Source organism: Calonectris borealis, chromosome 1 (assembly GCF_964195595.1).
Source record: "Calonectris borealis chromosome 1, bCalBor7.hap1.2, whole genome shotgun sequence".
Lineage (NCBI taxonomy): Eukaryota > Metazoa > Chordata > Aves > Procellariiformes > Procellariidae > Calonectris > Calonectris borealis.
This window is the reverse complement of record NC_134312.1, coordinates 86,035,977-86,051,701: the sequence shown is the minus strand read 5'-3', so window position 1 is coordinate 86,051,701 and position 15,725 is coordinate 86,035,977. Positions and strand designations below refer to the sequence as shown.

General features: G+C 51.0%; 1 gene segment (V, D, J or C); it reads right to left on the bottom strand.

The window, feature by feature from the left end:
- LOC142088603 (T cell receptor beta constant 2-like) overlaps positions 1–12,974 on the bottom strand; it is a 52,618-nt gene extending 39,644 nt beyond the window's left edge. The window contains 2 exon segments of the C gene segment in view: positions 12,182–12,479; positions 12,876–12,974. Of these exon segments, the coding sequence occupies positions 12,182–12,479; positions 12,876–12,918 (341 nt within the window).
- Positions 12,975–15,725: the final 2,751 nt, after the last annotated feature.

The window sequence follows — 15,725 nt, the reverse complement described above, 5'->3', positions numbered from 1 at the left end:
ATGACGAGATGAAAATGGAGGGAAAGAAATACTTCTATCATCAGGCTGAGTGCATTCTCAATATGACAGTCAAGGATGTTGAGAAGAGCAGTCTGGAAACAGTCCCAGTCCTCTGTCACTATCCCCCCGATGTGTCAAGGTCTCCAGTGGATAAAGAAGAAATTCTACTTTCCAGATTAGAGGCCATACTTGATTTTCAAATTGTTGGAATATCCTCACAGGATCTCCCCTCTTACACGGCTGGAACATCACTAATGCCTGCGGTGGACAGCGCCATGAAGCAGTCGCTGACAAAGTTGTTCCCTCCTTTGTGCTCTCTAATAAGAGCAGCAGACACCTGCAGAGCACTGAGATGTGGACACTGTTTTTCTTTCTCTCGCTCTGCTGACATTTCCACATGCTGCTTTTATCACACAGCTCTGCACAGCAGGAGCGAGAGGATTACAGAGCTGTGAGCCCCAATTAGAGCCTGAGGGTCAACAGGACAAAGTGCCCTGTACTTTCTCTATTTTTTCTCAGGAAGAAGTCCAGTGGGATCAAACGCAATGTATTTGAATGCGTATATGAAGGCATGAAAACCTTGCACCAACCTGGCATGGCAGGAAGGGAAGTAACCAAGTGGCAGCAGCACTTAACTAAAAGGTTCCAAAGGTGAGACAGAGCTAAAACTCTCAGTCAGTCCAACTTCTCCAAAGAGACACAACACTCGGAAGAAACGTTAAGACGAGAACTGGGCAACAAATTATGCTGGTTTGTGTAAAAGTTTACATGTCTCTTGGGGAAAGGTGGAGGGGAGGATCTGTGACTCAGAGATGACGCTGTACTAGAATAAGAAGGAATAGCTCCGGACAAAACGACGGGAGGAAAAAACGGAAGTGAGAAAAATCATCAGTTTTTCAAGAAGCAGGGATTGCAACACCTTTGTTAGCCCGTGGGTCACAGCTGAGATGTCTGCTGTTCGACCTAGGTAACAAGATTTCCGAGGAGATCTCAGATTAACCCAGATAAATCTAAATACCACAGCAAAAAAGGGGGAGAATTCCGGAGAGAAAATAAATAGCAGAAGAAGGGAGCAAAACATATTAAGATCCAAAAAAGGGGAAGGAAGAAAGAAAAAAAAGATAAAATCTCTAAAGGAGCAATAAGGTCATTAGTGAACAAGCCTCTCTCCAGACAGCGGGTGTGAATTGATCAGTGGAGTCTAAGAGCACATGTGGATCTATTTATTCTGTGGGCATATGTCTGTAACTGGGAGACTTCACCCTGATAAAATAGCTTTGATATAATAGACTCCTGAGACACCTCACTCTTGGGTTTGTGCTTGGATGACTGCAGTCTCTGTTACTGGGAAGGGCTTCAAGCACAGCCTACTAGCTGCATACTATAGCTATGCAGGTATTACACAGCTGCATGATACGGAGAAAGACATCCCTAGCTGAATAGAATATTCTGGTCTCTCTTGAGTTCCTTATATGCTTAATGTTGAAGTTTTCCTCCTGTCTGGCTCCAGAAAAGTGGGAATAGTTATCTTCCTCTCAAAGATTGCTAACCGTTTCCTCAATCACGTGGTGCTTAACAAAAAAGGGAAACAGAGAAAGCATTGTGATGTACGTATGATGTACTGGCAATATCAGCACAAACATAGGCAGCACAGAAATTCTGTGTGTTTCTGCTGGCACACAAAGAGACACAAAGTCTGTGAACCCGCTTACTTTGCTTCAGTGAGCAGGTGAGGTGCTTGAAGAAGCTGGGATCCTCCACCCTCATACAATGAACAGGCATGGGTGTCTTCCTGCACCCTTCCCTCCCTTGCACAAAGGGATGGACTGCATCCCCTGCAGCCTGCAAGGTGTCAGTGCTGCCAATGAACTGAGGTTTGCATCATGGTCAGCATGCTGAACTCTGCCATGCCCTTTGCGCCAAGTACAAGAGGTGGTTTGAGGCTGCATTACCATCTTTCACTCCAGCATGAGCTCTGTTTCACTGCCTCCCGCACATCGGCAGGTTCTTCCCCTCCACAAAACGTCCTCAGCTTTTCCAACGGTTCTGGATGGTTCCAGGAAGCGCAGCTGGCCTTGGATGCTCTGCAGGTCCTAACTTCTCCGCAGAGACAATACCTGGTGCAGATCCCTGACAATCAGGCTCTCATTTGCCTTTGGAAATAACCCTTTTCTCATCACTCCCCACTCTGCTCTCTACAGAAAAAGAGGGAAGGCTGCATCTTGTGATGGTGTGAGGAAAATTATAGTTGAACCCATACTCTCCCAAACTGATTCTCCAGGGACCCCTGGCCTCAACTCTGTAGGCAATGGCCAGCTGACCATACCAAGAGAGAAGAGGCAGAATCTCCCCAGCCATCAGATCACTTTCTGTACAGACAGATTTGTGCTCAGTTTCCTCAGCATCTGAATCAATATGTATCTTAGCACAGTAATACATGCCGAAGTCCTTCACTGAGGCAAAATCTATTGAAAAGGACAAGCGACAGCCCATACTCCCACAGCTCTTGAAGTGATTCTGGAATCCGGTCTCAAACTCTGCCTTTTCCCCTTGCACTGAAAACACTACCAGCTGCAGCATGGTATCCTTTCTTTGAGCCTGCTTATACCACAGTATGTAGGGGTATGTGGTTCCCATCTGGAAACAGCTGAGGGTCACAGCTCCTCTCTCTTTGATGACTGCATCTGGAGACTGTTGAAGGGCCTACCCTGTCAGGAGAGGGGGAAAAAAAAAAGAAAAAAAAAGAAGCAGGAGGCTAGGCAGAAGGTGACATGATTTGAGGAGGAAGGGGATGAAAAAAAACCCACAAACTCTAGAAGGGCTAAGGGATGGGATGGGTTTAAAAGCTATGGGCAAGTTTCTCATCTGTCTATGAATGACCAGCAGAAAAAGCTGACAGAAAATGTGAATGTGTTAGAAACGTTTCAAAGGGGGAGGAAATCAGAAAAAAATACGAGTTAGCGAAGGAAATCTGCCTGTGGTGGCAGCACAGGCACAGAGACGTGTGAGGAGGAAATGCTGCGGAAGGAAGAGATGCATGACATTGGGGGTGGGCAGGGCAGTGTGAGAGCACCTGAAATGTGAGAAAGTAGTTGGCTGGCTGGGAAATAACACTCACACACAGTGGGTGGTATGAACTCTGCACAGCTGTCTTTATATGTGTGTATATGTATGCTTGCAACCACAGGAGCATAATGGGGCTGGATGGGAGCCCGAGTTTGAGGCAGGGCAGGGGGGGATGCTGTGGGGTTTTCCTTTCTTCCTTCCGCATCAGCGGAGATCTCCCGAAAAGAGTTATTATGCAATGGAGACAGAGATATGGGGCGCGGTTTCTGCTTCTCTGTCCCACATCTGACACTCCATTCCAGACTCCCTGGAACTTCACAGGCTCTGACCCCACAAGCTGCAGTGTGGGATCGTCTCTGCTCAGCCCAAAGCTATTCATGCTATTGCCCCAGGCACAGAGCAGGCTGCTGACATAATGATCCTGGTGTGCGTCGTAGCTTGACAAAGAGGATTTGCACAAATGCACCTTCCTCCTCCAAAGAGAGATCTGAAGGGAGAAAAAACTGCCCTTGGCCTTCGACTGGGAGTGAGAATGATTATTCGGGGGTGAGGGTAGTGGGAAGAAGCTGGGCAGGAATTCCCCCTCAAGGACACAGAACAAGGTTACATCTAATGCCTGCCTCCTCCTTGTGGGTTATTTGTGGTAGAACAGGAGACTTTCTTTCCCTCACATGGATCGCATCCACTTCAAAACATCCAGCGCCCTTGATGGTACTTAACATAAAAAGCAGTGTGCTGCTGGAAAGACTTGCATAGCTTGACATGGTCAGCGTGTCCACGAAGCCTTGTTTCATCAAGACACAGCCACATCCATTCACCTGCATCCTTCCCAGATGACTCGGTCCTTGGGCTGTTGCCTCCCTTTTCCCTAGAAGCTTTCTCATTCTTTGAGTCTGGCTCAGGGCTCTGGAGGCACTGTGATATGCAGCTTTACAAGCATAGTGCTCTATGGTCCTGTTCATGGGTGAAAGGATGAGGAGGAACTTGAAAGCAGCTGTTCAAAAGCTCTGTCGCTTCTGGGTTCTCATAGGTGAAAGATGTGTGTGCTGACAGACTTCCTGGTTTGCACGGAAACGTCTCCTGCCTGCAAAGCGCCATCTGGGCCAACGCATAGAATCTGTTACTGTGGGTTTTGATGCTCATACTTGCCTGTAGCTCCCTGGATGGCTGAAAGCAAATATGTGAGCTGGAGGAAAGACCTCGTGTCACTGCCCACCCTTCTGTCTCTGCTGGGAGGACAGATGATCCATGGCATTGTATGAAAGAGGGAAGGGGGAGGAATGGGAGAGGGTAGGGTTTTGCGGGGAGGTCAGAAAGAGGCAGGGCATTGAAGCAGAGACTTTGGATCTGCAACATGGAAGAGTTGGTCCTTGCCTGGAGACTAAGTGGGACATCGTGTGCTGTGCTTGCAGAGCCACAGAAGGAGGCCTCGCTGTCCCAAATCCCACCTTCCTAGGGGTGGAGAACCTGCCTGGTCTGTTTCTTTTCCTGATGTGCCTACTCTTGGTTACAGGGAGAGCTGGTGGCCCCTGCGCTCCTCTTCAGGGTATGTTACTGAGCGCAAAGTGATTTAAGAGCCTCCTCAGTGGCTTAGGAGTCTCGGGCTCAAGTCAAACATCTTGTGCTCCCAGGAAGTCGCTTGAGAGAGCAAAGCCAACAACCTGCCCCATTACAGGAGCTTCTGCGCTCGTCAGGGGTTTACCCACTGAGTGTCTGAGAACTGCACCACAGAGGGTGTCTGGCATTACTGCTTACCCCTGGAGTCCCCGAAGAGGGAATCCAAGGAGCCATCGTGCTCAATACAGGGACACCGAGTCCTAGGGACAATCGAGTCCTAGCTCCATGTATCTCTGGGGACTGGCTCTGTGTAATCTGGTTCATATCATTCAGAGGGTGGGTCTGGGGAAAGGTCAAGATCCTCCATGCGCTAGGGAAACATGGGGCGCACACCCCCCATCCCCTCCACCCCCACCCATCACCCTTTCCATTGCATGGCAAGAGCTTCCATGGGGGGACTCCGAAAGCTTTCAGAACAATGGCGGAACCAGAAAGGTGACAGTGGGCAGGCAGCATGCAGCTGTGGCGCCTCTTCTCTCCTTGGGCTGGGGGTGTGAGTTGGTGGTGGGAGACCTGCTTTGCTTCCTGTGTTCCTTTTCAGAATTTCTGTGTGCTGTGAACCCGGATTTCACATCCTCTTCGTGCTGAGGAGCAAACAAACTTGCCCCCTCCTCCCACCAGGCTGAGAGCTCTGCATAGGGTCATGAAGTGGGGCGAGGGCCTCTCTACCAAGCCCTGGTGAAAATACACACAGCCCAGGGCAGTGGTGGGGTGGGCTGGGGTGAGTCTCTGTCTCTGGGCAATGCGCAAAGAGTAATGAACCTGTGTGTGGGTGGGTACAGACAGAGACAGGTCTCCTCAAGGACCTCACTCTCCCCTCTTCTCAGGGCAGGGCCGGGCCCAAAGCTGAGGACTCGAGCTGGGGCATGGGGAGCTTGAGACACAGTGAAGTCCTAGCTGTTGCATCCAGATTCCAGAAATATCCAAGAAAGTAGAATAAAAAGCCTCTGGTCTGGGTGTGGGGAGAGGATGACGGGAAGGGGCAAGGGTGCCTATTCAGCTTTAAAACCCCTGGGACGCTTCAGTGCTCTTGGTTAGCTCTCTCCTGAGCCCACTGCGAACCTCTTAGATGAGATCCAAGGCAACCGGGTGTCCATCTGGTCGGGGATGTGGGGCTGGGAGTCTGGCTGCCTGGGTTCCTTGAGAGGCAGTCTTGTGTTGCCACTGGAGCTGCGGGCAGAAAAATTAACCCCTTACATCGGCTATGCAAAATTGCACAAAAGGGTTCAGGCATCCTGAACCACCCTATTTGCACCCCTGTGATTCTTCCTCAGGGAAAAATGTGGAGGTCTCTGTCTCGGTATTATTTCTGACTTCTCTCCTGGCAGGGATTATGGGATTATTTCCCACCGAGATTATGAGATAAATATCCAATTATGGGTTTAATCACATTGCTGCCTAATGCCCGTGTATAGTTTGGGAATAATCCCAAGTGGGATTTCAGCGTTTTTCCCATCTGGCATTACAGGATTAATCCTCACTGAGTTTATGGGACTAAACTCAGGACGGTTATGGTATTACTCCTCAATAGTATTACAGAATTCTTTTCATTGGGATAATAGGATTAAAGAATTATGGAATTACTTCCCATGGGATTAATCCCCAAGTGGATTATGACTTCTCCTTCTCTGGGGAAACTATCTGCACCCTATAACTTGGTGACATGAGTGCAGAGCAGTCAGTTCCTAGGCTGGACCTGTGTGGGCAGAGGTTTGGGCTGATGGCTGAACATTGGCCCTGGGCAGGGATACAGAGTGGCCCCTGCTTCACACTGGGCAAAGGGTGACGTCCATTTGTCTTCCCAAGGCAAAGGCAGGTCCAACAGCAGGATCATGGTCAACAATGCTTTGAATGGCCAGGATGTAAGTGGCATGTGGGAGAGACTCCAGGCCTTGGTTCCACCTCCTGCTCCAAGGTGCACAGAGAGGGCACCCATCCCATCCTGACCAAGGGACAAAGGGAAGTGGGGGCGGGGGCAGCCAGGCTGGGTTGGTCTGGTCCAGAGAGGTGCAGGTAGAGTGGAGTGCAGCCCCAATGGCTGAAAGGGAGCTGAGCTCTTCTGTGTGATGGAGTAAGGAGCACTGGACATAAGTCAAGGTTTGAGGACACTCATATTGGACAAATCCTGGGGCCCTGATCTAAGACTTGGAATCCTGTGTGATGGGACCCCACTAGAATCTCTTTGAAATCACAGAGGGTTTTTTTAAGAACCCCAGAACTGGTTTCAGCGAAGATGTTCACCTGTAAAAACTGAACCATGAAATGATCTGCGTAGGGAAAAGGGACAGAGGGCACCTTCCTTCCTCAGAGAGTAACTTTCTATCCCCTTCTTCCCATCACCAGACAGGATTAACACACATTTGTCTTTCTTGGCAGGACAACCAGCAGTCTATGTGAGTTCCACAAAGACCCTCTCATCCAAACATTCCCCCATCCTTCTTGAAAGCTGTACAGCGCTGGGGAATACACCAAGGGCTCACAGAGGTGCTTGTGGGGGGGTGGTACCCAAGGGTTTCCAGTCTGCCCTCTGCTCAGGTAAGGGTTGGCTCTAGAATTGGAGCAGGTCTCTCAGGGCCTGGACCAGGGCAGTTCGGAAAGTTCCCCAGATGCAAACCACTCCTTCGAATACCAGGCCCTGTCCGAGGGCTGCCTCACTCCTCTGGCAAAGGATTTGTCCCTCTGCCTCAGTAGAATTTCCCCATCCCTGCTTGTGCCCATCATCTTTCAGTCCTTTCCTGGGCACCTCCAAGAAGAGTCTGTTACTAACCCGTCCTCAGCTTCCGCCAGGGAATGAGAAGCTGCAACTAATGCTCCCCTGCCTTCTCGTCTTCTGGCTGGACAAACCCAGAACACTCAACCTCTCCCCACCTGCCCTGTGTTCCAGTGCTCACCAAGCTCAGTCATCAAGGTCCAAGACCTCTGATAGGATAGACATCTCCCTTGTCCTCAACGTGGTTCCAGTCCACAGCTGTGGCCTCCCCAGTGTGGAGCAGGGTGGGGGAATGATCCCCCTCCTGGCCCTGACAGCTCCATTCTGGCTAGTAGAGCCAAAGGTATGATGGTTTATGGCCACAGAGCACCTTGCTGACTGGGGGTAGTCTGTTCTCTCCTGAGGTCCTTCTCTCCTGAGCTGCTCCCTGATTCATTCATCCTAGGCCTGTCCAGTGAATGGGGCAGGTCCATCCAAAGGGACCTTTTGAGATCCTACAGTCTAACCCTCCCTGCTCACCAGAGTTAGGCAAAGTAGGTTATCCAGGACCATATCCAGTTAATTTGGAATATCTCCAAGGGTGGAGATGTCCCAACCTCTCTGGGCAGCCTGTTCCCAGTAAAACAATGGTAAAAATGTGTTTTCTTACGGTCGGATGGAATTTCATGCGCTTTAATTTGAGCCAATTGCCTCTTGCCCTGTCACTAGGCCCCACTGAGAAGAGTCTGGTTCCCTCATCTTCATCCACACCTCCCTTCTGGTATTTATACACATTGCTAAGATCCCACCTGAGCCTTGCCTTCTCCAGGGTAAGGGGTCCCAGCTCTCTTGCCTGTTGTCATATGAAAGATGATGCAGTCCCTTAATCAGCTTTGTGTCCCTGCGTAAGCCCACTCCAGTAAGTCCATATCTTTCTTGTACTGGGGAGCCCAGAGCTTGGCCCAGTACTCCAGATATGGCCTCACCAGTGCTGAGTGGAGAGGATGGATCGCCTCCCTTAACCTGCTGGCAACACCCTTGCTAACGCCGCCCAGGACATCATTGTTGGCTTTTTTTTTTTTTTTTTTTTTTTGCTGAGCTCCGGTGACCAGCGAGGCACCTGTAGTCTCGGAAACCACAGCGTGAGCAATCCCAGGAGACCCTTGAACCTCGTAGACACATGAGAACACACAGGAATGCTCAGTCCTGGGATCCCTTGCCACATTCAACTCCAGATTGGCCTTGGACTTCCAGCTGGTGGAGAAAGAAAGGGCTGTGTGAACTATTCCACATCCTGCTTACCCATGAGTTAGTGTAACAGGCTGAAAGGGAGAGGAAATGGAAGAGGATGTAGGGAATAGGAGCGGGACAGGTGTGAAAGAAGACAGAGAAGAAAGGGGAGGGCGACAGAGAGAAAGAGAGTAGAAGAGGAAAGTGAGAGGCAATCTATGGATGGCAGAGAAATGAGGCAAGGCAGTGAATACAAGACGAGAGGGTCAAAAGGTGATTCAGAGATGGGAAAGAACAGGAAAGAAATTAGAGACCAGGCAGAAGACAGACAGATGATACCACCACTTTCCTTAAGTAGATAGAGCTGGAGGGCAAGAGGAGAAAATGGGGTACTGCCAAATACAGGGCTGTGTGTGTGCTGGAGGCAGATCCCTGTTTGCATGGCAAGGTTTGTGCTATGGTGCTCCAGCTTTTGAGTCGCTGTGGGTCTTGCTCAGCACAGAAATATGTGCCTGAGTCATTGAGTAGGGCATGATCGGTCGCCACAGATAAGCGATTGCCCTTAGTCCCATTACTCTGGAAGTGGTTTCTGAATTCCTTCTCAATCACTGCCATACCACCTTCTGCTGAATATGCAACCAACTGCAGAGTGGCATCCTTCCCTGTGGGCAACTTGTACCAGTACATGGTTGAGAATGCATTCCCCTTTTGGGAGCAGTTCAGAGTCACAGAGTCTCCCACTCGGACAATTGTGTCTGGCGACTGCTGAAGGGCCTGGCCTGGAAAGAGAAGAGGAGAGATGTGAGGAGTGAAACGTGTTGAAAGGGACATGAAAACGCTTCCTTGAAGTATGGCATGGGATGGGGTGGCATAAGGATGTCAGCAAGCTATGGGACAGTGTCCCGTTTCTCTGAGAGAGACACATAGGAGAAAAAAAATAAAACCCCCACAAGCCAGCTTCAAATACAATAGTGAATTTGTTTTGAAAAATCATGACTTAGTACTCTCAATTGAAGTATTAAAATAGGACAGAAGAAACAAATTTGTGGATCTGTAGAGTTTTCTGAGATAAGAGGTTGAGGAAAAGCTCACCTTTTTCATTGCCCATCCTCCCCCTGGGAAGTCTTGGGGAATGGGGCACTGCCAGCAACCAGGCACACAGCTGAGGCAGCAGCAGTGGCTCCAGGGGAGCTGTTCAAGCGGAGGGGAAGCTCACCTACCCATATGGGCCAGGATGGCCACAAGGAACCAGTGGAGAACCATGGAGAGAGGCCACCTCCTTCCAGCAACCTGCCCGTGGTGGCAGCACAGGCACAGAGATGTGTGAAGAGGAAAGGCTGAGAGAGGAAGAGACGTCTCTGTGGGTGGGCAGGGTAGTGAGAGCGAGCCTGAAATGTGAGAAGGCAGTTGGCTGGCTGGGAACAGTGGGGAAGGACACCTGCATGCAGCCATGAGGTGCGTGTGCCCTGCTCTGCTGCTTTCCTGCTGTGTGTGAGTGTGCGTATGTGCAGGGGGGAGATAAGGGTTATCCCAGGAGCATGATGGGATGTGTGGCAGTGAGTGAGATGCACAAAGAGGTACCAAATGAAAGGAGGAGAAAGAGAGCTCAGGAAAGCATGTTTGTGTCTGTCCCCTCAGCTGAGTCTCCTTTATAGACACCCTCAGACTCACAGACTCCTAACCCTGCAAGTTGCAATGTGGAATCTTCTCTGCTTATCCCAGTGCTGCTTGTCATGTTGCCCAGGTATGGGAAAGGCTGCTGACCTGTCATCCTGCTGTCTGTTGTAGCATGACAGAGAGGAGTTCTGTAACTGTTCTCTTCCTCCAAAGGGAGATCTCCAGGAGAGAAAAGGCTGCCTTTGGTCGGCGCTGGGACTGCCTCTTGGGAGACTGCACCATGGAGTGATTTCTGAGGAGAAGGGTATTCACCGTGCGATATGCTGGTACAGAATTACCTTCTCCGTGCCAGAGAAGAGCTGATAGTCTCCTTTTTGTAGCATTCTGCAAAGGAGCAGCAGGACGAGGATGGACAAAGATAGAGAAAAATCCTGTCTTCTTCTCTACATGGGGCACAGCCTTGCTCACCAAACCAAGGGTGTGGGAAATCATTGCAGGCAGGCAGGAAGGCTTGCAGTTTGCATACACTGACATGCTCTCTGTGTGTCAGAGGCCTGAACAGAGCCTCTACACGTCTGTGCTGTGCTGTGGGCCCACCAATGCGCAGCAGTGGAAGGCTGACCCATACAAGAGAGCAAGTGATCCAGCTGCTCAAGGCTGTCATGGGCTTTACAGTGAAAATGTTCCCCTGTGTCCTTTTAGCAGAAGGGTGCAGCAATGTCTCCAGCTCCCAGACCCTCTGTTGCAGTTCCAAGTGTGTCCTATTGCATTCATTTCCACAAACCGCCTACTGGAGATTCAGGAATGACCCCGGTTTCCTCAAAAGAAAAGGGAGAAAAGAACAAAGAGATGTTGTGCGGGCAACAGGAAGAAACCCCACAGCCCCACAACACCGCCAGCACTCCAGCTGCGAGGAGGCTGTGCTTGATGTGTCCATGGGAAAGATCTCCATTTCCCATGGGGTTCCCTGGGGTGTGCAGGTGGTAGGGCAGTGCATTGGGAGCCTTGCAGAACACCTGGTATTCAGAGAGTTAGTGATCTCGAACAGGCCATGCCTGCTCTCTTGGGCCTTGTGCTTAGGGCTTGAGAAGCCCCTATGTTAGCATGAGAAACTGCAGTATAGGAACCTGCTGGAGTACCCCATGCTGGCCTGGCCCGGGCAATGGTGTATGTTATGACAGAGGTAACACTCCAACCTGTCAGGAAACTTTCTCTTAGCTGCACAGCTTGCTAACATAAGCTGTAATTTACACGATACCTTTGGGAAAGGTAAACTGTGTGTGGATCAAGGGGTGGAGGGTAGTGATCCTGACCTGGAGACCACTGAACAGGGAGGAGTTAGTGATCCACATAACAGTTAACCCGAGCAGGTGCAGGTCTGTGCTGTGCTGCGCTGCTTGTGCAATGCGGCCTTCAGGCCTGTGCTGTGCTTGACGTATCCCTTGGCCACAGGGTAACCTCAGACAGGTCGTTGTAACGGAGGAGCACGTGGGCAATTCCCACTTGGTACCGGCTATTACGCCACCTGCCTGGTCTTGCCTTTATCTAAAGGTGCGCCAAGAACTTCTCATGCGAACATCCTTTCTGTTTGACATTGAGAATGATGAGCAGGGTGGGCTGGCGTTAAACGAGTTAAATTCAGTGTGTGGAGAGCAGACTGCAGAGAGAGACAAAGAAGGTGGGGAGAGAAAGGGAGGCAGAGAGGGGAAGAAGGGCTGACGGGAGTGAATATAATGTAAATGAGAGTTAAACAAAGAGGCAGGCAAGGAGGAGTGGGGTGGCAAGGAGAGAAAGCAGTACAAATGAACTCATAGAGTCTGAGAAGAGGTGGAAAGCTAGGAAGCAGAGGAGGTAATGAGTGGAAAGGGATCATCCTGCCTTGTGCAGCACTGACGAGGAGGAAAGCAGATTCCTTTTGTGCAGGAGGAGGTTTGTGCTCAGCTCCCTCAGCAGCCTAGCCACTGTGTTTCACTCTCAGCACAGTAATACATGCCGGTGTCATTAAGAAAGGCATGCTTTATCAAGAGGGTCATCGTGTCTTCTTGTATCTTACTGCTTGTGAAATGGCTTCGGAAATCCTCCTCAACCTTTTCTTCACTACCTGAGATTGCAGAAGCCACTAGGATCATCCTGGAGTCCTTCCCCAAAGGCAACTTGTACCAGTACATAGCTGTGCTGGAGGATTGCTTCTTGGAACAGCTCAGATTCACGGACTGACCTTGTCGTATCACTGTGTCTGGGGACTGTTCCAGAGCGAATGCTGGAAGGGAAAAGGAGGAGCATTGAGGAGGAGGAAAGAAATGGAAAAACGTGAACTAGGCACCGTGGGTTGGTAGAGAAGAGGATGAGAAGGAACAGGACAGGCTAGGAAGCAGCGGAAGGGATGGGACAGCAGGTGAGTTTCCAATCTCTCTTCAACAGGCAAGAAACATTTCTGGGCAGTTTGTGTCCAAAAAAGGAACCATTTAGGGGCTGTGCACAGAACAAAAATTAGACAGCCATTGCAGGAGATTCAGGGATTCCTGCCCACTCATTTATTGCCCATCCTCAGCACAGGAAGCTTTGGGAATGGAGCACTGCCAGCAACTGGGTACGCAGGTGGGTAAGCAGCAGTGGAATTGATGTAGGTGCTCAGGGGTGAGTTGAGTTCACTTACCCATAGGGGCCAGCATGGCCACAAAGAACCAGCAGGGAACCATGGGGAAAAAGCCTCTGTCCTTTCAGGGACCTGCCTTTTGTAGCTGCCCGGAGATAGGTGAAGAGGAACCACTGAGTGAGGATGAGACATATTGGGGTTGGGCAGGACATGAAATCTGAGAAAGGATTGGCTGGCTGGGAACACTGGGGAATGACGCACACAATCACAGGAAAGGGTAAACCCTGCAGAGATGCAGGAGGGTGGGGAGGGTAGAAGCGGGGGGGGCGGGTTGCATGGGCAGAACTATGGCAATGTTGCATGGGAGCCTGAGTGTGTGCAAGATAGAGGAATGCTGAGGTTCCCCTTCTCCTTCTGAAGTCTTTGAGAGCTGGAGGAATGAGGTATGAAGGACACACATAGGTCCCTTGCATTTTCCCATGCATTTTCCCTCTCTCCCCTAGCCATGGCTCATTCATTTTATATTCCGCCCCCCTCCCCGGCTGGGTGAGGGCTCTTTTTCTCTGTGCAGTACTGTGAGCACAACAATTAATGTCAGTGAGAGGCAGGACTAGGAAAGACACTGCAATGCCCCAAGCATTCTGATGCTGAGGGCTCTCACGGGCTTTGCAGTGAAGATCTTTGCCCTTTCTCTGAAGAGCAAAACAATGCCTGCAGCTTCCAGCTGCTCTCCTGCAGAGAACTGTGAATCCCACTGTGGTTAGTTTCCGTTAATCTCTGCAGCAGAGTTGGCAATGTTCCTGAACTTCACAAAGGAAAGAGCGGGATGTGCGTCTCAGCTGTCCCATGCTACCCCTACCCATAACACCTCTCATCCTGGGACTAGGAGGGGCAGGAAACAAAGCAGGCCAGGACCCTCTTTCCTGGGGGGGTGGCGCATAACTCTGTGTGTGTGTGTGTATGCGCGCATGCGTGTGTGTGTGTTGTGCAGGGCTCCCTCCAGCCCTGGCCCAGCAGAGCTGGTGAGAGGGGTAGGAGAGGAAGGTAAATGCCTGTGAAGAGCCCAGGAACAGTCAATGCACTGGCATGGGAAGGAAGAAGGAATCGAGTGGGGCCCACAAGGGAGGTGCTGAGGACGGGGGCCAGGGTGACCTCTCCCTCCACCTTCCTTGCTGATAGTCCCAAGTTGCTCCAGAGATGGTTTCTCCCTGGGACCTGGGGCTTAGCTGGGGAGCCCTGGGTGTCTCAGCCTGGTGCTGCCTCTGGGGCAAGGGCTTCTGGCAGCTCTGCTTCAGGAGCACACCTTGTCTGGCAAATTCAAGGAGTGCTCAGGGACTGAGACCATCTGTGTCATTGACCCCTCTGCCCTGTGAATTAACCTGTCCAAGGTGGTTTCCTCTTCTGACAGCACTGAGCTTGTCCTCCAGAGGGGTCTGGGGAGTGCCGCTGGGATGCAGCCGGTAAGACCAGTAGGGTCTTGAAAGCAGCTGTACGGTGCAATTTCAGTCACTCATGCTCACCCAGTGACACCTCTCTGCTGCTCTGCTCATAGGCGCATGAGATTCAGGCCACTGGCATCCTCTCCACAGCGCCCTCAGGTGTCTCTGCTCAGAAGGACATCCACATGGCCTCTCCTGAACGGGGCAAACTCAGCATAGACTAGCTGGGGAGCCCAATGAGCACAGGGATGAACAGCTGGGAGAGTGGCAAGGGTGAAAGGAACCCAGGCAACAAATGACAGAGGTCTTCACCATGCCAAGCCCTTCTGGCAGCACCTTTCCCTCCTCATAGGAACTGTCGGACCCTGTGCCTGGAGCTCTACCTGGCGACAGGGAAAGAGAAACAAGTGGAAATGGGTAGGATCCCTGGTGGTACTTCTGCCTCATGATGCCGGGAAGGAGAAGGCTAGTGGGGTGTCACGCACTCAGCATTTCTCTGAGTTCAGAGAAAGTTCAGAGAAAGGCATGAGGAAAACTGTACACAGGTGCTAAGCAGGAGCTGCTGGATCAACAGGTGGAGACTGTGGTGTTGCACAGTTCACTTGCATGCCAGACAGCATCTCTCTCTCCTCACAACTACAGCATGAGCTGGAGCACCCCTGACCAGGCCTCTGCCTCACACTCCATGAAGGATTTCTCAGCTTCTGTCCTTGGTGGACTGTGAAAATATACCTGAGCATCAGCTTCCCCTGGGGACTTCCACTCTCTTTTGCTGTTCAGTGGCACTGGAGCTAAAGAAGAGCAGGCCAGTCAGGGCAGCCCTCTTGTCTTGCAGCAAGCAGCGGGGGATGCAGTGAGTGGCCCAGATCAGATGCTAGGAAACAGCGGAGGTCTCAACGACCCCTTCTGAAACTTCTTCAGGACTTTCTTGTCCTGGTCCTGGTCACCAGGGCCATGCCATAGCTCACCTGAGATGTCTCCTGCTGTGGGCAGGGAGAACTCACAATTTAGCTCCTGTTGCCTCCCTCACCCCTTTAAGCCATAGACCTCACTGCCTGCCAATACAGGGCAAGTGGGGAGACAGCCCATGCATTTGGCTCCAGGTAATTCCTGGGTTGTCTGCTCCTGGAAGTTTGTGATCTTGATAAGTCCATGTCCCAGATAGCTGGGATTGTGGTTTGCAAGCTTGTGACTCCCACAAGGTTCCCAGCAAATTCAAATGTAGAAATTGCACATCAGCCCTCCTCCCCCTCGCCCCAAGTTGCTCTGTTCTCTATGGTCACCATTTGTAGCCTTGGTTTCCCATTTGTGGTTCTCCACAAACCCAGAGTCCCATGGCTCCACGCTGAAGGGAGAGGAGAACTAACATGGAGGAGGCGGAGGTTTGTCTTTTGGGTATGAGAAATAGGGACGAACTGACATAGATGGGATGCATCTATGCCAGTGCATCTATGCATTTAAGCCATGGCTG